Source organism: Salvelinus namaycush, chromosome 2, assembly GCF_016432855.1.
Source record: "Salvelinus namaycush isolate Seneca chromosome 2, SaNama_1.0, whole genome shotgun sequence".
NCBI classification, from domain to species: Eukaryota; Metazoa; Chordata; class Actinopteri; order Salmoniformes; family Salmonidae; genus Salvelinus; species Salvelinus namaycush.
In genome coordinates this window covers 44828617-44849644 of record NC_052308.1, presented here as the reverse complement: position 1 = coordinate 44849644, position 21028 = coordinate 44828617, and the positions used below count along the sequence as shown (strand labels likewise).

The 21028-nt window shown below is 45.4% G+C and overlaps 1 protein-coding gene across 1 annotated transcript in view; it reads right to left on the bottom strand.

The window, feature by feature from the left end:
- Nucleotides 1-19898, bottom strand: part of LOC120021859 (voltage-dependent calcium channel subunit alpha-2/delta-2-like) — a 40787-nt gene extending 20889 nt beyond the window's left edge. The window contains exons 1-10 of the mRNA XM_038965707.1: nt 19887-19898; nt 19683-19799; nt 17907-17966; nt 13114-13158; nt 12743-12878; nt 10015-10146; nt 8681-8738; nt 8539-8589; nt 8310-8409; nt 7704-7865 (exon numbers count right to left, since the gene is read on the bottom strand). Of these exons, the coding sequence (XP_038821635.1) occupies nt 7704-7865; nt 8310-8409; nt 8539-8589; nt 8681-8738; nt 10015-10146; nt 12743-12878; nt 13114-13158; nt 17907-17966; nt 19683-19799; nt 19887-19898 (873 nt within the window). The remainder of the gene's footprint in view (nt 1-7703; nt 7866-8309; nt 8410-8538; nt 8590-8680; nt 8739-10014; nt 10147-12742; nt 12879-13113; nt 13159-17906; nt 17967-19682; nt 19800-19886) is intronic.
- Nucleotides 19899-21028: the final 1130 nt, after the last annotated feature.

The window sequence follows — 21028 nt, the reverse complement described above, 5'->3', positions numbered from 1 at the left end:
GTTATGCATATCAACCATGACCACTGATTTGACCTATGACCCATAAAATGCAGTTACTGCACGCTGTCTTTGTAAGACCTTAAACAACTATACTGAACAAAAGTAGAAATGCAACATGCAACAATTTCAATGATTTTACTGAGTTACAGTTCATATCTTTGACTTTGTATAACTATCATTTTTACACTGTCATTTCCTTTATGTTAGCTAGTTTTTACATATTTAGTTTGCTATTGTCACGACTTCCGCCGAAGTCGGTCCCTCTCCTTGTTCGGGCGGCGGTCGACGTCACCGGCCTTCTAGCCATCGCCGATCCACTTTTCATTTTCCATTTGTTTTGTCTTTGTCTTACACACCTTGTTTCACTCACCCAATTACTTGTTAATTATTTAACCCTCTGTTCCCCATGTTTGTTTGTGAGTGATTGTCTTTATGTAATACGGTCCGTTATTATGGGCTCGCATTATTGCGTTGTATTTGTGACATTTTTGAGTAAATTACGTTTATTACTCATATCTGCTGTCCTGCGCCTGACTCCTCCACACCAGCTACAAACAGACGTCATTACAGCTATCTTTCTTACCACTGTAGGCTCTGCCCTAATATATGTGCTCTCTATAACCTCTGGGTCCGCATGGCAAATGGCCAGGAATCCAAGGAAAGCACAAAGGTCAATGCCTTCACCTCTGGGTCCGCATGGCAAATGGCCATGAACAGAAGGAAAGCACAAAGGACAATGCCTAAGGACTAGACAGCCATTTTCCTTATGAGGAGCCAAAATGTTATACTCTCTGTTACAGTATACAGAGGACTGACTATTGAATGTGTGATATAATAATACTATAGTATCCATGTTTGGTATCAATCTTAAACGTGTTCACTGAGGATAACTCTAATGCTATCTATATGGATGTATGGTCACTGTAGTAACTTGTATCTATACAGGGTGAACTCTAAATGACTCTATGCAAAGAGTTTGATGGTCGTCTCTGGAATTGGTCTCATCCCCCACACAAGCCTTTAGAATCTATGCTGTCACACCCTGTGGAGATTGGGTTTGTTGGTCAGGTTACGCTAAACTTGGTATCGTTTGATTGGTCAATGGTGGTTGGTTGTGGGTTAAAAGAGTTACACCTTCAGATGTTATGGATGGAATTAAATGCCTTTGTCCTCTCTCTTATCCTGTTTCCAGTCTATGGAGGAAAGTTGTATGATCAATTCTCATTTCCTAGGCTTCTAGTCTAGTAGGCATCTCTTTGTTCATGCTTTGTCTTGTAAGTTAACCTTAGGATCTATATGCCTAGAATTAGGTTTTGTTAATGTCAGTATTGCCTTGTAACTTAAGTATGTGAATCCATTCATTTTACAGTTATTAAATAATACTTGATTGCAAATGTTTTTACTATAATGTTAAATGGTATTCAGTAAATTCGGATATTCAGTTTAATAAACTTTGATCATATTAATTGCAAAGTCTTATTACAAGTCGCATGTGATGTTGTCACGACTTCCGCTGGAAGTCGGCTCCCCTCCTAGTTCGGGCGTCGTTTGGTGGTCGACGTCACCGGCCTTCGCCGCTCCAACTGGCCACCGTTCATCCAGCTCCTTCGGGAAGAGAGAGGTTGTCCGCCCTCGTCTCGTGCCTCTCGGGGAGAGCTCTAGAGTGGGCAAACGCCGTGTGGGGAGAAGGAGATACGGTGTTGGACCACTTTGAGGAGTTCATCCACCGCTTCCGGGCAGTCTTCGACCATCCGCCCGAGGGTAGAGCGGCGGGGGAACGGCTCTTCCACCTGAGGCAGGGGACGAGGAGCGCCCAGGAGTTCGCCCTGGAATTTCGGACCTTGGCCGCCGGAGCAGGATGGAACGACAGGGCCCTTATCGACCACTACAGATGCAGCCTGCGCGAGGACGTCTGTCGGGAGTTGGCCTGCAGGGATGCCACCATCACCTTTGACCAACTGGTGGATCTGTCCATTCGGTTGGATAACCTGCTGGTTACCCGCGGACGTCCAGAGAGGGCTCTGTCGGTTCCATCTTCCAGCACCACCGCTCCGGTGCCAATGGAGCTGGGAGGGGCTGCGCTTAGGGAGGCTGGAGGAGGGGCCTTCACGTGCACTATCTGTGGCCGCAGAGGGCACACTGCCGGTCGGTGCAGGGTTGGTCCCTCTGGGAGTCGAGGCAGCAGGCAGGGCTCTCTGGCGTCACCCCAGGTGAGTTTGCACCACTCTCATCCAGAGTCCTCTGTTGTCCACCTGTTTGTTAATGTTTGTTTTCCTGAGTTTTCCCCGCATTCCCAGCATAAGGCGCTTGTCGATCAGGCGCGGCTGGGAATTTTATCGACAGAGCGTTCGCCCTTAGTTTAGGAGGGTCACGAGGAGAAAATCAGTCTCTTTCTCATTGACTCTCCTGCGTTTCCCGTGGTACTAGGCCGTCCCTGGTTGGCTCGTCATGACCCCACCATTTCATGGCAACAGAGGGCTCTCACGGGGTGGTCGCGAGAGTGCTCAGGGAGGTGTGTAGGGGTTTCCGTTGGTGCTACCACGGTAGAAAGTCCAGACCAGGTCTCCACCGTGCACACCCCCCCAGAATATGCCGATTTGGCTCTCGCCTTCCCCAAAAAGAAGGCGACTCAATTACCACCCCATCGACGGGGGGATTGTGCGATAAATCTCCTGGTAGACGCTACACTTCCCAGGAGTCACGTGTATCCCCTGTCGCAAGTGGAGACGGCGGCTATGGAGACATATGTCTTTGAATCCCTGCGTCAGGGGTACATTCGGTCCTCCACTTCACCTGCCTCCTCGAGTTTCTTTTCGTGAAGAAGAAGAAGGAGGGAGGTCTGTGCCCATGTATTGAGGTCTAAATCAAATCACGGTGAGGTACAGTTACCCGCTACCTCTCATCGCCACGGCGATTGAGTCAATGCACGGGGCGTGCTTCTTCACTAAACTGGATCTCAGGAGCGCTTACAACCTGGTGCGTATCCGGGAGGGAGACGAGTGGAAGACGGCGTTTAGTACCACCTCAGGCCATTATGAGTACCTCGTCATGCCGTACAGGTTGAGGAATGCTCCATCAGTCTTCCAATCCTTTGTAGACAAGATTTTCAGGGACCTGCACGGGCAGGGTGTAGATCGATGACATTCTGATATACTCCGCTACACGCGCCGAGCATGTGTCCTTGGTGCGCAGGGTACTTGGACGACTGTTGGAGCATGACCTGTACGTCAAGGCTGAGAAATGCCTGTTCTTTCAGCAGGCCATCTCCTTCCTAGGGTATCGCATTTCCACATCAGGGGTGGAGATGGAGAGTGACCGCATTTCAGCCATGCGTAATTGGCAGACTCCCACCACGGTAAAGGAGGTGCAGCGGTTTTTAGGGTTTGCCAATTACTACCGAAGATTTATCCGGGGTTTTGGCCAGGTGGCTGCTCCCATTACCTCACTGCTGAAGGGGGGTCATGTACGTTTGCAGTGGTCGGCTGAGGCGGACAGGGCTTTTGAGCACCTAAGGGCTCTGTTTACCTCGGCTCCCGTGCTGGCCCATTCGGATCCCTCTTTGGCGTTCATAGTGGAGGTGGACGCGTCCCAGGCTGGGATAGGAGCCGTGGTCTCTCAGCGCTAGGGTACGCCACCGAAGCTCCGCCCCTGTGCTTTCTTCCCGAAGAAGCTCATCCCGAGAGTTGTTGGCTGTGGTTAAAGCTTTGAAGGCGTGGAGACATTGGCTTGAGGGGGCTAAACAACATTTCCTCATCTGGACTGACCACTGCAACCTGGAGTACATCCGGGCAGCGAGGAGACTGAATTCTCGTCAGGCAAGGTGGGCCATGTTTTTTACCTGTTTTGTGTTTACCCTCCCCTACAGACCAGGTTCCCAACATGTTAAGGCAGATGCACTGTCCCGGCTGTATGACACAGAGGAGAGGCCCATGGATCAGACTCCCATACTCCTGGCCTCCTGCGTGGTAGCGCCGGTCGTGTGGGAGCTGGACGCGGACATTGAGCAGGCGTTAAATACAGAGCCCACTCCCCTCCAGTGTCCCGTCGGGCATCTGTACGTTCCGTCTCCTGTCCGTGACCAGTTGATCTATTGGGCCCACACGTCACCCTCTGGTCATCCGGGGATCGGTCGGACCGTGCGCTGTCTGAGTGGGAAGTACTGGTGGCCTACCTTGGCCAAGGACGTGAGGGTTTATGTTTCCTCCTGCTCAGTGTGCGCCCAGTGTAAGGCTCCTAGACACCTGCCCAGAGTTAAGCTACATCCCTTACCCGTTCCACAACGGCCTTGGTCACACCTGTCGGTGGATTTTCTGACCGATCTTCCTCCCTCACAGGGAAACACCACGATCCTGGTCGTTGTGGATCGTTTCTTTAAGTTCTGTCGCCTCCTCCCTCTGCCCGGTCTCCCTATGGCCCTACAGACTGCGGAGGCCTTGTTTACACACGTCTTCTGGCACTACGGGGTGCCTGAGGATATAGTGTCTGATCGAGGTTCCCAGTTCACATCGAGAGTCTGGAGGGCGTTCATGGAACGTCTGGGGGTCTCGATCAGCCTCACCTCAGGTTTTCACCCCGAGAGTAATGGGCAGGTGGAGAGAGTGAACCAGGATGTGAGCAGGTTTCTGCAGTCTTATTGCCAGAACCGGCCGGGGGGGTAAGTGGTGTTCGTGCCCTGGGCCGAGATGGCGCAGAACTCGCTCCGCCACTCCTCCACTATCTCTCCCCCTTTCAGTGCGTATTGGGGTACCAGCCGGGTTTTGGCATCAGAGTCAGACCAAGGTTCCTGCAGTGGATGACTGGTTCAGGCGCGCGGAGGAGACATGGGAAGCTGCCCATGTTCACCTCCAGCAGGCCGCGCTGCGCCAAAAAAACAGCGCAGACCGTCACCGCAGTGAGGCCTCGGTGTTCGCACCGGGGGACCGGGTCTGGCTCTCGACCCGAAACCTGCCCCTCCGCCTGCCCTGCCGGAAGCTGGGTCCGCGGTTTGCGGAGCCATTCAAAGTCCTGAGGAGAGTGAACAAGGTGTGTTACAGGTTACAGCTCCCCCCGATTACCGTATTAACCCCTCGTTCCATGTGTCTCTCCACAGGCCGGTGGTGGTTGGTCCACTCCAGGAGTCTGAGGTGCGGGAGGTTCCTCCGCCCCCTCTGGACATCGAGTGTACTCTGTCAGTTCCATCCTGGATTCGAGGCATCGGGCGAGGGGCCTTCAGTATCTCGTGGAGTGGGAGGGGTACGGTCCGGAGGAGAGATGCTGGGTTCCGGCGGCGGACGTGTTGGACCCTGAAATGATGCAGGAGTTCCACCGTCGCCATCCGGATCGCCCGGTGACTCGCCCTCCGGGTCGTGCCTGAGGCCGGTGTCGGCGCACCGCTGGAGCCGCGCGTCAAGGGGGGGTACTGTCACGACCTTCGCCGAAGTCGGCTCCCCTCCTTGTTCAGGCGGCGTTCGACGTCACCGGCCGTCTAGCCATCGCCGCTCCATTTTTCATTGTTCCATTTGTTTTGTCTTGTTCCCCCGCACACCTGGTTTACATTCCCTAATCACACTGCATATATACACTGCTCAAAAAAATAAAGGGAACACTTAAACAACACAATGTAACTCCAAGTCAATCACACTTCTGTGAAATCAAACTGTCCACTTAGGAAGCAACACTGATTGACAATAAATTTCACATGCTGTTGTGCAAATGGAATAGACAACAGGTGGAAATTATAGGCAATTAGCAAGACACCCCCAATAAAGGAGTGGTTCTGCAGGTGGTGACCACAGACCACTTCTCAGTTCCTATGCTTCATGGCTGATGTTTTGGTCACTTTTGAATGCTGGCGGTGCTTTCACTCTAGTGGTAGCATGATACAATACACACAAGTGGCTCAGGTAGTGCAGCACATCAATGCGAGCTGTGGCAAGAAGGTTTGCTGTGTCTGTCAGCGTAGTGTCCAGAGCATGGAGGCGCTACCAGGAGACAGGCCAGTACATCAGGAGACGTGGAGGAGGCTGTAGGAGGGCAACAACCCAGCAGCAGGACCGCTACCTCCGCCTTTGTGCAAGGAGGAGCAGGAGGAGCACTGCCAGAGCCCTGCAAAATGACCTCCAGCAGGCCACAAATGTGCATGTGTCTGCTCAAACGGTCAGAAACAGACTCCATGAGGGTGGTATGAGGGCCCGACGTCCACAGGTGGGGGGTGTGCTTACAGCCCAACACCGTGCAGGACGTTTGGCATTTGCCAGAGAACACCAAGATTGGCAAATTCGCCACTGGCGCCCTGTGCTCTTCACAGATGAAAGCAGGTTCACACTGAGCATGTGACAGACGTGACAGAGTCTGGAGACGCCGTGGAGAACGTTCTGCTGCCTGCAACATCCTCCAGTATGACCGGTTTGGCGGTGGATCAGTCATGGTGTGGGGTGGCATTTCTTTGGGGGGCCGCACAGCCCTCCATGTGCTCGCCAGAGGTAGCCTGACTGCCATTAGGTACCGAGATGAGATCCTCAGACCCCTTGTGAGTGAGACCATATGCTGGTACGGTTGGCCCTGGGTTCCTCCTAATGCAAGACAATGCTAGACCTCATGTGGCTGGAGTGTGTCAGCAGTTCCTGCAAGAGGAAGGCATTGATGCTATGGACTGGCCCGCCTGTTCCCCAGACCTGAATCCAATTGAGCACATCTGGGACATCATGTCTCGCTCCATCCACCAACGCCACGTTGCACCACAGACTGTCCAGGAGTTGGCGGATGCTTTAGTCCAGGTCTGGGAGGAGATCCCTCAGGAGACCATCCGCCACCTCATCAGGAGCATGCCCAGGCGTTGTAGGGAGGTCATACAGGCACGTGGAGGCCACACACACTACTGAGCCTCATTTTGACTTGTTTTAAGGACATTACATCAAAGTTGGATCAGCCTGTAGTGTGGTTTTCCACTTTAATTTTGAGTGTGACTCCAAATCCAGACCTCCATGGGTTGATAAATTTGATTTCCATTGATAATTTTTGTGTGATTTTGTTGTCAGCACATTCAACTATGTAAAGAAAAAAGTATTTAATAAGAATATTTCATTCATTCAGATCTAGGATGTGTTATTTTAGTGTTCCCTTTATTTTTTTGAGCAGTGTATATTCCTCTGTTCCCCCCATGTCTTTGTGTGGAATTGTTCTTTGCTACGTGTTTTGTGTGACGCGCCAGGCTGGTTTTTTCCCGGGTACCGTGTTCACCCGTAGTATGTTTATTATTGTTAAACATTTTTGCTTCATTGTGACTTTGTCGCGCTTTACACTTTCGCTTTTGGCTGGAAGTTTGTTTGATGCAGTTGCGTCCTACGGTTGTTTGCTTCTGCCTAATAAAGTGTGCGCCTGATCACAACTCTCTGCTCTCCTGCACCTGACTTCTACACCAGTAGCGCACAACCTTGACAGATGTACAGTTGAAGTGTGGCATATGGCCAAAATACCACGACTATGGGCTGTTCTTAGGCACGATGCATCGCGGAGTCATTGAGAGCCACTCTTAAATGTTCTGCTGGTTGGCCTGTTATCTGTAATGAAATGTCCTTCATGTGCCTGCTCAAAGCACAAAATAGCAAGCACACACATTTTCTTTGGAAAATGTCCTTGTCTATTTCATAGTAGGAGCCCTAAAGAATTGGCCATCACTTGTACAGAATGCGGTCGTTCAGAGTGTTGAGCTTTAAGTCATTTACGTTTAGTAGCTGATTGAAGGCAAAGTGGAAACCAGACTTGTAGTCTGTGGTGCCTTTAGCTTGCATGAGCTTTACAGCCTCTTTGAAGATCTTCTTGTTGCGAACGTTGGCCTGGACCAGGTGTTTGAAGCAAGGGACCACTGCCTCTGCCTTTTCATTAAACTGAAACAAGAAAGGAAAGAGAATGACAGAGCAGAAGTGGGATTGAGGAACAATGACAGAGCAGGCTAGATTGACAGCAAGAGATAGACAGTGAGAGAGCAGGCGAGATTGACAGCAAGAGATAAGACAGTGAGAGAGCAGGCTAGATAGACAGCAAGAGATAAAGACAGTGAGAGAGCAGGCTAGATAGACAGCAAGAGATAAAGACAGTGAGAGCAGGCTAGATAGACAGCAAGAGATAAAGACTGTTAGTGAAGGAGGAAATTGGTTATGAACAAATGTATAACTGTTCATATGAGTGATTGCTGTGTTGTTTAAGGTTGTGCAACATGTTTTATGCTGATGTCTATGAAAATAGTACGAAATAGAATTCTACAACAACAACAAAAAAGTAAATCCCAGGTGTAACTACAGTAACTACCACACTATCACAAACACACTCACCCTGGCCACGTTGACATAGTCGTCATCAGACAGAGTGTCCAGCATCTCCATCACTGATGACTTGATCAGCTTCAAAGTGAGGCCGCTCACACTGCCACTCCTGCGGGGGGACAGGGGAAAGGTATCATGAGACGCGCGCACTGCACTGCACTGCACTGCACTGCACTCTCTTATAGTGTAACCAGTCATTTTGGTACTAAGTTGTTGGAACTTAAATTAGAGAACTCACACATCAACGAGTATGATCATGTCTTTGGGGGATGAGGCCCCTTGGATGTACCTTATGAAAAAGAATGAAGAATTCTCAAAATGAACTCTTCAACCATAATCAAAATCAATTATTAAAAGAAAACAGAATAGGTAACACATACCATGGCCTTCTCCTCACATCATAAAGGTCGATCTTATCAGGGGCCCTCCATGGTGTGGCTACAGATAAGGCAATAAAAACATATAGAATTGTAACTTGCAGTTTTTATTTGCCCCTACCAGTATGCCACCAGACGATGATATATATATAAGACAATGGAGCTAATATTGTATTTACATTTCATAGGTTTTGTGGTATTACTTTCCTTTGAGTTTTTGTAACCTTCAAGTAAGCCCTCTTTGAGGAAGTAGATGCTTAAAGGACCCGTGCAAAAACCTGACTTTCCTGTGTTTTATATATACAGTATTTACACACTATGAGGTTGCAATAATACTGTGACATTGTGAAAATTATGAAAACGCGTAAGAGCTATTTGCAGTAAATTAGTTAGTAGACCAAGAGAGTTCCTAACCTCTCTGCCAGTAACAGCTAGTTTTCACCTCCCCACTCAGACCCCTCCCAGACAGTCCTAGCAAAATTCTAGCTTGAGAAATTGTTCTTTGGCAGAAATCAATTTTAGTTTATTTTTGACCATTTTAATTGAAACAAATCACAGTGAGGTACTTCATTGTTGCCCAGAAATGATAGATAAATAACAGGTTTATAGCTAGAAACTCAGTGAGTGCATCCCAAATGGTACCCTATTCCCTATATACTGTAGTGCACTACTAGGGGCCCTAGTAAAAAATAGTGCACTATAAAGGGAATGGGTGCCCTGATTAAAAATAAGGCACTATAATAGGGAATAGGGTGGGACACAGATATATGAGACAGAGGAGGGTTATTATAGAACACTTCAATTGTGCAGACTTGCTGACATTCAGTTTAGTTTCACAACCCAGCATATTTCCAACCATTCATATAACCATATAACCATTCACATTTAAGTAAACGTTTATTGCTTTACAGTATATTGCATTGTCGTGAAGGAAAGGCCCAAAGAGATCCTATAATTCTAATAAGGACATCATGTATTCCTGTAATAACAACATCTTGTATTGCTGTAATAAGGACATCCTGTATTCCTGTAATAACAACATCTTGTCTTGCTGTAATAAGGACATCATGTATTCCTGTAATAACAACATCTTGTATTGCTGTAATAAGGACATCCTGTCTTCATGTAATAACAACATCTTGTATTGCTGTAATAAGGACATCATGTATTCCTGTAATAACAACATCTTGTATTGCTGTAATAAGGACATCATGTCTTCATGTAATAAGGGCATCCTACATTCCTGTAATAAAGACATAATTTATTCCTGTAATAAGGGCATCCTGTATTCCTGTAATAAGGGCACCATGTATTCCTGTTATAAGGACATCATGTACCTGGGTAGTAGCGGGTGACCCCAGTGGCGCTACCAAATGCCTGCCAGAGTAGTGAAGGATCCTCTTGACTGTTCTCCATAAACACCTTCTCCAGCGCCTGTGTCCAGTTCAGCTCATTTAGAATCACTGGGGCTGAAGGGAAAGACCAGGTAGAAGACGGATTGATCTCACTTACAGTGCCTATAGAAAGTCTACACACCCTTGAACTTTTTCACATTTTGTTACAAAGTGGGATTAAACTGGATTTAATTGCAATTTTTTGTCAACGATCTACACAAAATACACTGTATTGTCAAAGTGAAAGAAAAATTATATATATTTTTTAAAGATGAATGAAAGCTAAAACACTAATATACCTTGATTAGATATGTATTGACTCAGGAGGTTAATACTTGCTAGAAACACCTTTGGCAGAGTCTTCTTGTGTAAGTCTCAAAAGAGCTTTGCCAACTGTATTGTGCAATATTTGCCCATTAATCTGTTAGAGACTATGTGACTTGAGCTCGTTTTAGTTGCATAATGAGTCCTTTTATGATTTCATAATCCCATTATCAGTAGTAATAACTTGTGATTGGTTAGGATGTTGGAGCTGGAGAGTGTTATTGCAGCAACAAAGGGGAGTCCAGAAAGTCTTTGAATGTCCAGATACACCAAATGACCAAAAGTATGTGGACACCTGCTCGTCGAACATCTCATTCCAAAATCATGGGCATTAATATGGAGTTGGTCCCCCCTTTGTTGTTATAACAGCCTCCACACTTCTGGGAAGGTTTTCCACTAGACGTTGGAATATTGCAGCGGGGACTTGCTTTCATTCAGCCACAAGAGCATTAGTGAGGTCGGGCACTGATGTTGGGCGATTAGGCCTGGATCGCAGTCTGTGTTCCAATTGATCCCAAAGGTGTTCGATGGGGTTGAGGTTAGGGCTCTGTGCAGGCCAGCCAACTTCTTCCACATCAATCTCGACAAACCATTCCTGTATGGACCTCGGTTTGTGCACGGGGGCATTATCATGTTGAAACAGGAAAGGGCCTTCCCCCAAACAGAATCGTCTAGAATGTCATTGTATGCTCTAGCGTTAAGATTTTCCTTCACTGGAACTAAGGGGCCTAGCCCAAACCATGAAAAACAGCCCCAGATTCCTCCTCTACCAAACTTTACAGTTGGCACTATGCATTGGGGCAGGTAGCGTTCTCCTGGCATCCGCCAAACTCAGATTTGTCCGTCGGACTGCCACATGGTGAAGCGTGATCCATCACTCCAGAGAACACGTTTCCACTGCTCCAGAATCCAATGGCGGCGAGCTTTACACCACTCCAACCAACGCTTGGCATTGCACATGGTGATCTTAGGCTTGTGTGTGGCTGCTAAGCCATGGAAACCCATTTCATGAAGCTCACCGAGAAACAGTTACTGTGCTGACGTAGTGAGTGTTGCAACCGATGACAGATGTTTTTTTTATGTGCTATGCGCTTCAGGACTCGGCGGTCCCGTTCTGTGAGCTTGTGTGGCCTACCACTTCGCGGCTGAGCCGTTGTTGCTCCTAGACGTTTCCACTTCACAATAACAGCAGTTACACTTGACTGGGGCAGCTATAGCAGCGCATACATTTGACAAACTGACTTGTTGGTGCCACGTTCAAAGTCACTGAGATCTTCAGTAAGGCCATTCTACTGCCAATGTTTGTCTATGGAGATTGCATGGCTGTGTGCTCGATTTTATACACCTGTCAGCAATGGGTGTGGCTGAAATAGCCGAAACCACTCATTTGAAGGGGTGTCCATATACTTTTGTATATATATTGTAGGTCATTGTCCTCCTGAAAGGTGAATTCCTCTTTTAGTGTCTGGTGTAAAGTGGACTGAAGCAGGTTTTCCTAGGATTTTGCCTGTGCTTAGCTCCGTCCCATTTATTTTCATTCTGGAAAAACTCCTCAGTCTTTGCCGATGTCAAGCATACCTATACCACAATGCAACTACACCATGCTTGAGGTGTGTGGGTGGTTTAATACATCATCCACAGCATAATTATTAACTTGACCATGCTTAAAGATATATTCAATGACTGATTTATTATTGGTACACATCTACCAATCACTGCCCTTTTCTTTATGAGGCTTTTGAAAAGCTCCTGGGTCTTTGTATTTAAATCTGTGATTGGAAATGTTTACTTCTGAACTAATTTAGACTTGCCTAAACAAAGAGGGTGAATACTTATGCAACGACTATATTTTTGTTATTTAATTTGTATTAATGAGTAGAACACCACAACATTTCTGTTCTCCATTGATTGACATGGGCAGGAGCTCCCCGGAGAGGAGTACAAGCACCTCAAATTTGTGCTGCTTGAGCTCCTGTTCCTCTTATAGAATATTAGCTCAAAAGAATTGTGGAGCTTCTACACCTAAATATAAACAGTACTGGCACCCAAAATGGAGTACCGGTACTTATTGAGTCCAAGTCAAGCGCTGCTGTTCTCCCCTCTACTAACTAGTAAACCTTATACTTTCCACCTGTCTAAATTAAGATTGTAAAACACTCTACATTATTGAGGAGACAAACTCTCTGCCAAAATATTTGTTGTTTCACAACCATTGTGTCATATGTGTTGTACATCAGTTGTACTACCCAAGTATGTACAGGGCCGTAGTCTCAACTGAGCAGCAAATGACTGCTAAATATTATAATAATAAGACATTCATTGTCCATTGCACTAATGTGAAACTCACCTCCTTTGTAGATGTCTGTGGGGATCTGAACGGCTGTGAAGGAGTAGTTGACCTTATTTTTGAAGTTAGGGTCATACACAAACTCCACCTGTAGTGGAGGGCTCACTGTTTCCCCATCACCATCTTGCAGGGAGTACTGCTAACACACGTACACATGTAGATACATACACACGCACACACACACACACGCACACGCACACGCACACGCGCACACACACACACACACACACACACACACACACACACACACACACACACACACACACACACACACACAATATTACTACCACTTCTTTCTTCAGCAGATTTCAAAAGCTTAATCAACAAATGAGAGAGGATGTGTAGAAATTAGCTTTTCACTTTTTACTCACATAGTCTAGCTCTGCCTTGGAATCGTAATACGTCATGTTCCATTCCTGGTAGAGAGCAAAATAAAACATATATAATATGGATGATGACAAGTTGGCCTAGAGTTGTAAAGCTAACGGTAATTTACCAAATATTTGGAATCGTAAGTAATTTTGGTAATTAACAGGTAATCTATGGCAATCTATGGTAACTTTGGTAATTTATAAAAAATGTATTCATATATAGTATTCATTTTTTGTATATGTGTCCATATTGACCTTGAGGTTGTAGTGGACAGACTATATAGTTCAAGTGAAAATAGCCTAATTAATGAAAAAAAGCATCTCGTCATCAATGGCATTATTTTCAACGAACCAAGCAACTCTTCCAACTATTGACTTTTTCACAACTGTCACCAGTTTGGCGCGGCCGTAAAGTTAAACTGTTACATTGGTGCCGTGACCCGGATCACTGGTTGCTGCGGAAAAAGGAGGAGGTCGAAAGGGGGGTGAGTGTAACGGATGTGAAATGGCTAGCTAGTTAGCGGTGGTGCGCGCTAATAGCCTTTCAATCGGTGACGTCACTTGCTCTGAGACCTTGAAGTAGTGGTTCCCCTTGCGCTGCAAGAGCCGCGCTTTTGTGGAGCGATGGGTAACGATGCTTCGTGGGTGACTGTTGTTGATGTGTGCAGAGGGTCCCTGGTTCGCGCCCGGGTCGGGGCGAGGGGACGGACGCAAAGTTAAACTGTTACACATACACAGAGAGCGAGCCAGTAGTGGTGAGGCTCACAGAGGGAGTCACTGCTGCTGGGAGGGCTGGGGTGGTGTGGCAGGGGAGGGATGGGGGATGAGTCCACAGGCCCTGTCCTGCCTCAATGGGCTAATGGACCAAACCAAGTGGAAAAGTGGAATGTCAATGTATGTAGGACTCAGCAGTCACTTTACAATTGTAGAAACAAAACAAAAAAAACAGATATCCAAAGAAAACAATGGCAGACTAAAATGCAGGGAGAAAAATCATGAAACAAAGAGAAGGGGGGTAGAGCTCAAGGAAGGGTAAGAGTGTGATGTGTCAGTGTATGAGTGAGCCAGCAGGTGTTGTGTGTGTGTGGGGGTGTTCTTGGTTTTACTATCCTTGTGGAGACCAGAAGTCCTCACAAGGATAGTAAAACCAGGATTATTCAGACAAGTGGGGACATTTGGCCGGTCACCACATTAAAAGGCTATTTTAGGCTTAGGGGTTAGATTTATGGTTACAATTAGGGTTAGAATTAAAGTTAGGGGTTAACTTTAGGAGTTAGGGTTAGGTTCAGGGTTAGGGGTTTGGGGTTAAGGTTAGGTTAAGGGTTAGGTTTGGGAATCAACTGTTTGTTCCCCACAAGGATAGTAAAAAAAAATATTCTGTGTGTGTAAGAGTGTGTATGGGAGAGAGAGTGTGTGTGTGTGTGTATGTGGGGGGGGGGGGGGGGGGCTTATGGGTAGGCCAAGGTGAAGAGGTGGGGCTTTAGGTGGAACTGAAAGGTGGTGATGGACTCAGAGTCAGAGGGAGTTCCAGGGCCTGGTTACAGTACCTTAGGTAATAATTTGCACAGAGAACCTCAAATATTTCCTTAGGTAAGGGAATACTTAAGGGGGTTTACGGTAGTTTGAAGGCATGTATGGCAGAAAGAGTATTTACAATGGAGATGGCTTAATTTACTGACTAAATTTGTTTTGTGAGACAGCAAAATATAACTTCTATAATGAAGACAGGACACTCAATTGCTTCAGAAGATAATAAACCACGTTTCTTGAAGTTACTTTTTTCCCAACTTGTTTCAATTACTTTCTAGCATGTCAAGCTAGCTTACAGAATAGCTAGCAAGCTAACAAGAAGCATTGCCTGATGTGAACCATGCAAATAGTCTGGGTAGCCATTTGATTAGATGTTCGGAAGGACGCCTGTATCTTTGTAGCGAATGCATTCAAAGTATAATTTATAACTTCACCATGCTCAAAGGGATATTAAATGTGTTTTTTTTACCCATCTACCGATACTGCCCTACCAAGTAAAAGAGCAGGGACTGCTCATAGATTGAAACTGAGAAAAAGGACTTAAACGTTTTTACATTTTCCAGTCAAATGAATTGTAGTCTGATCATTGGAGATGTAGTTATCTGTTTAACTATGAGGTTATTTTTTATTCATATTGACCCTGGCCTCTGACATGACCTTTGACCCTAGACAGCAGTTACTGCCTTCTTGCTTGGTACACCCAATGGAATACATTTCCATTATGATAGTTTTTTTTAAACAAAAACATGTGTTCATAGATTTATTTGTATGTGGCTGTCAGTGTTATATAGTTTGACACTTGTATCAGCAAACAACAATAAATAATACCAAGGTAAACCGTAGTAACTGCAGCCCAAATCTCGGTGAAACCAAGGTAAAAGGCAGTAACTGAAGTGAGTGACGGAAGTTACTGCTTACAAATAACTGTACAGTATGTGTGGGGTACAGAGTTATGTTAAATACTATTGCACACGGAGTGCAACTTATTATGTGACTTGTTAAGCAAATTTTTACTCCTGAACCTATTTAGCTTTGCCATAACAAAGGGGTTGAAAACTTATTGACAAAAAAAATTGAAAAACATAATTCCACTTTGACATTATGGTGCATTGTGTGTAGGCCAGTGACAAAAGAAATCTACATTTAATACATTTTAAAGTGAGGCTGTAACGCAACAAAATGTGGAGAAAGTCAAGGGGTGTGAATCAGTTACATATTTGGGTTCACAATCTGTTTGGGCAAAATAATGTTCATAGTTAGAAAAATCAGGTCACCCTACCAAAAATCCTGCCGAATGCTGCCTTTTCGATGTTACAGCCAAATGAACCTAGTGGTAAATTGACAATGACCAAACAAGGTGAATAATGTAACCTGTGGATTGAATCACCAGTGGCATAGACAGAAATACATTTTGGGTGGAAGCAGCTAACTTCCTGCAATTTTACACATTTTGCCATTGGGCAAAGAGACTAATGTGTGGTTTTATATCTAATCTCATGCTATTCTACACATTTTGACATGAGGCTTAGAGAAAATTTAGCATTTTAAAAGATAATTAATGCTAAAATATAGGTGTGTTGACTTTAGGGCTGACACAATTTAGTCGACTGGTCGATTGTTTGGTCGACCAAGATTTTTTTTAGTCGAGCAGCTGCAAATATACAGTGCGATCGGAAAGTATTCAGACCCCTTTTTCCACATTTTGTTAGGTTACAGCCTTATTCTAAAATGTATTACATTTTTTCCCTTCATCAATCTACACACAACCCCATAATGACAAAGCAAAAACAGGTTTTTAGAAATTTTTGCAAATGTATAACAAATTTAAAACTGAAATATCAAATGTACATAAGTATTCAGACCCTTTGTTGAAGCACCTTTGGCAGTGATTACAGCCTTGAGTCTTCTTGGGTATGATGCTACAAGCTTGGCACACCTGAATTTGGGGAGTTTCTCCCAATCCTCTCAAACTCTGTCAGGTTTGATGGGGAGAGTTGCTGCACCGCTATTTTCAAATCTCTCCAGAGTTGTTCGATCGGGTTCAAGTCAGGGTTCTGGCTGGGCTACTCAAGGACAGTCAGAGACTTGTCCCGAAGTCATTCCTGCATTGTCTTGGCTGTGTCCTTAGGGTCGTTGTCCTGTTGGAAGGTGAACCTTCACCCCAGTTTGAGGTCCTGAGCGCTCTGGAGCAGGTTTCCATCAAGGATCTCTCTGTACTTTGCTTCATTCATCTTTGCCTCACCCTGACTAGTCTCCCAGTCCCTGCCGCTGAAAAACATCCAAAATGCATTATGCTGCCACCACCATGCTTCACCGTAGGGATGGTGCCAGGTTTCCTGCAGACGTGATGCTTGGTATTCAGGCCAAAGCGTTTAAGCTTGCTTTCATCAGACCAGAGAATCTTGTTTCTCATGGTCTGAGTCTTTAGGTTCCTTTTAGCAAACTCCAAGCAGGCTGCCATGTGCCTTTTACTGAAGAGTGGCTTCCGTCTGGCCACTCTACCATAAAGGCCTGATTGGTGGAATGCTGCAGAGATGGTTGCCCTTCTGGGATGTTCTCTCATCTCCACAGAGGAACTCTGGAGCTCTATCAGAGTGATCATCGGGTTCTTGGTCACCTCCCTGACCAAGGCCCTTCTTCCCCGATTGCTCAGTTTGGCCCGGCGGCCAGCTCTAGGAAGAGTCTTGGTGGTTCCAAACTTCTTCCATTTAAGAATGATGGAGGCCACTGTGTTCTTGGGGACCTGGAATGCTGCAGAAATGTTTTGGTACCCTTCCCCAGATCTGTGCCTCGACACAATCCTGTCTCGGGGCTCTACGGGCAATTCCTTCCACCTCATGGCTTGGTTTTTTCTCTGATATGCACTGTCAACTGTGAGACCTTATATAGACAGGTGTATGCCTTTCTAAATCATGTTCAATCAATTGAATTTACCACAGGTGGACTCCAAGTTGTAGAAACATCTCAAGTATTATCAATGGAAACAGGATGCATCTGTGCTAAATTTCGAGTCTCGTAGCAAAGGGTCTGAATACTTATGTAAGGTCAAGGAGAAACAGGATGTTGAGGGCACCAGTACCAGCAGCGGTGAGGAGGTCATTGATGACTTTGAGGAGTGCATGATGATGGTTGTGTGAACATTTACTGTTGATATAATCATTACATCAATAGGGGATGTGCTTCGTATCATGACCCCCTGCTGAATCTTTTATACATTACAAACGCAGACTGTCTGCTGGTAGGGTGTGTTACAGTAGTGTTACCTTGACGCTGTCGTGCCAGGGATGGTCTCGCTGGACACGTTCTGCTTCACTGGCCAGCCTCTGCAGGTTCAAGAGTTCAGGTTAGAGAACAGAGAAAACAAAGGTCCTACCCTTTATTTTGAATAGGCCTAGTTGAATGGGAGGGATATTAAAAAAATTATATTCACATTATTTATAACAGGGCCTGCCATGTCAAATAGTGTCCACTGCCAAATGGTTTCCACCCCTGGGTCACAACGGGATTCAATTAGCTGTTAGCGTCTGTTGCTAGGGCCGTTGCTAGAAACGGTCAAACCCTGACCGGCCTACGTAATGAACCAAAACGTCTGCTATACTGGTTGCTATGCCGGTTGCTAGCTCTTTAACCTCAGTGCTCACGGAGGACGGAGGACATGGGCGGTTAAGGGTCTATTTCACCTCATAAGCATAGCCTCATAGCCTAAATGGTCTGACTTCATAGAAATGTAATGGGTTTAGAAGACTAAAAGAGCTGGGCATTTGTCTTTCTGTGTAAATCACATAACCACCTGATGTTCTTACCTGTACAAAAAAAGTGAAAGTTATACTGAAAGTAAACCTATGGTCCCTTTATGACTAGAATGGCCCCATTTACAAGAAATGGGTATAGCAATAGGAGAGCTAGACAGCCCCCCTCACCTGAATTTCACTTTCTATTGTGCAGGTATAAATAGGTGCTGGTGCAATGCTTTTTTTCACAACTATATCAGAATCTCAGCCTCAGAAGAAACTAGTACCAAGAAGGTAAGTCTATTCACATTTTTAAAATTCATTTTTTATATTATCTTTTATAAACAATTTATTCTGCTGATAGGAAAAATTGGTAGAGGACCTGATCGATATACAGTACAATATTTGCATTGCAAAAGGAAAAATCGAATTGCTATACTACAATGTTTGTAGAAGCTGTCTATAATTTGTGCAAAAAGGAAATGTAACATTGTCTTATATTGTTCGTATACATCTTCTATATTATGGGGCAGTTTCCTGGACATATATTAAAACTATAAATTAATTATACAATAACAAATGTTTACTGTAACTTGAATTTTAACTTAAACACCAAATGGTTTGGGGTGCATTTTTTGTTCCTAAATAAACTGAACAAAAATATAAACGCGACATGTAAAGTGTTGGTCCCATGTTTCATGAGCTGAAATAAAAGATCACAGAAATATTCCATACACACAAAAAGCTTATTTCTCTCAAATGTTGTGCACAAATTTGTTTACATTCCTGTTAGTGACCATTTCTCCTTTGCCAAGATAATCCATCCACCTGACAGGTGCGGCATATAAAAAAGCTGATTAAACAGCATGATCATTACACAGGTGCACCTTGGGCTGGGGACAGCAAAATGCCACTCTAAAATATGAAGTTTGTCACACAACACAATGCCATAAGTTTTGAGGGAGCGTGCAATTGGCATGCTGACTGCAGGAATATCCACCAGAGCTGTTGCCAGAGAATTGAATGTTCATTTCTCTACCATAAGTCGCCTCCAACGTCCTTTTAGATTCAAAATGTATTGGGAGCAGGTTATCAAGTCATTGCGTTCGCAATAGGAATATATTGCATTTGAAATGTGTTCATTTTGTGTGAAATTTCCAGTAGGGAATCTTGGATTAAGAAGCATTTTCAATGGCGATTCACAATTGAACTTTTTTTTGCCCCGGACCGAGCTAAATCTGTCTGTCAAACTGCCACTAAATGTAGTATTTTTTTGTGAAATAAATAGAAGTCAAATTGCGTACTTACATCAAGTGCTTTGCGTTTCTTGGCAAGTAGCTTCTCGATGTCTGAAGCTACCTTCTCCACCATCTCATAAGGAGAATTCTTTACCAGGCTGAACTGCCTTCTTTTCTCATTGTAGATCTGCAAAAAGAGTAAAAAAACAGACATCAACTTGAGTGCAGTTAAATGACAGTTCCACATATGTTGTACATGTACTGATTGTATTACTGCATTTAACATCATTTGCAAAAGTTTCCGATCCTTGAGTTGACAGCAACAAGGAGGCACCCAGCACATACAGACCATATATCTGTTTGTATGTGACGCTTAGCAGACTGCGATACACTACATGGCCAAAAGTATATGGACACCTACTCGTCAAACATTTAATTCCAAAATCATGGGCATTAATATGGCGACCCCTTTGCTGCTATAACAGTCTCCACTCTTCTGGGAAGGTTTTCCACTAAACGTTGGAGCATTACTGCGGGGACTTGCTTCCATTCAGCTACAAGAGCATTAGAGGTCAGGCACTGATGTTGGGCGATTGGGCCTGGCTCGCAGTTGGCGTTCGCATTCATCCCAAAGGTGTTGATGTGGTTGAGGTCAGGGCTCTGTGAAGGCAAGTCAAGTTCTTCTACACCGATCTCAATAACCCATTTCTGTATGGACCTCGCTCTGTGCATGGGGGCATTATGCTGAAGCAGGAAAGGGTCTTCCTCAAACTGTTGCCACAAAGCTGGAAGCACAGAATCGTCTAATATGTCATTTTATGGTGTAGCGTTAAGATTTCCCTTCACTGGAACTAAGGGGCCTAGCTCGAACAATGAAACAGCCCCAGACCATTATTCCTCCCACACCAAACTTTAGAAATGGCACTATGCATTGGGGCAGGTAGCGTTCTCCTGGCATCCGCCAAACCCAGATTTGTCCTCCGGACTGCCAGATGGTGAAGAGTGATTGATCACTCCAGAGAACGTGTTTCCACTGCTCCAGCCAACGCTTGGCATTGCGCATGGTGATCTTAGGCTTGTGCGCGGCTGCTCGGCCATGGAAAACCATTTAATGAAGGTCCCGAAGAACAGTTTTTGTGCTGATGTTGCTTCCAGAGGCAGTTTGGAACTCGGTAGTGAGTGTTGCAACCGAGGACAGATTTTTACACGCTTCAGCACTCGTGGTCCCGTTCTGTGAGCTTGTGTGGCCTACCACTTTGAGGCTGAGCCATTGTTGCTCCTAGACGTTTCCACTTCCCAATAACAACACTTACAGTTGCCCAAGGCAGCTCTAGCAGGGCAGAAATGTTACGAACTGACTTGTTGGAAAGGAGGAATCCTATGACGGTGCCACGTTGAAAGTCACTGATCTCTTCA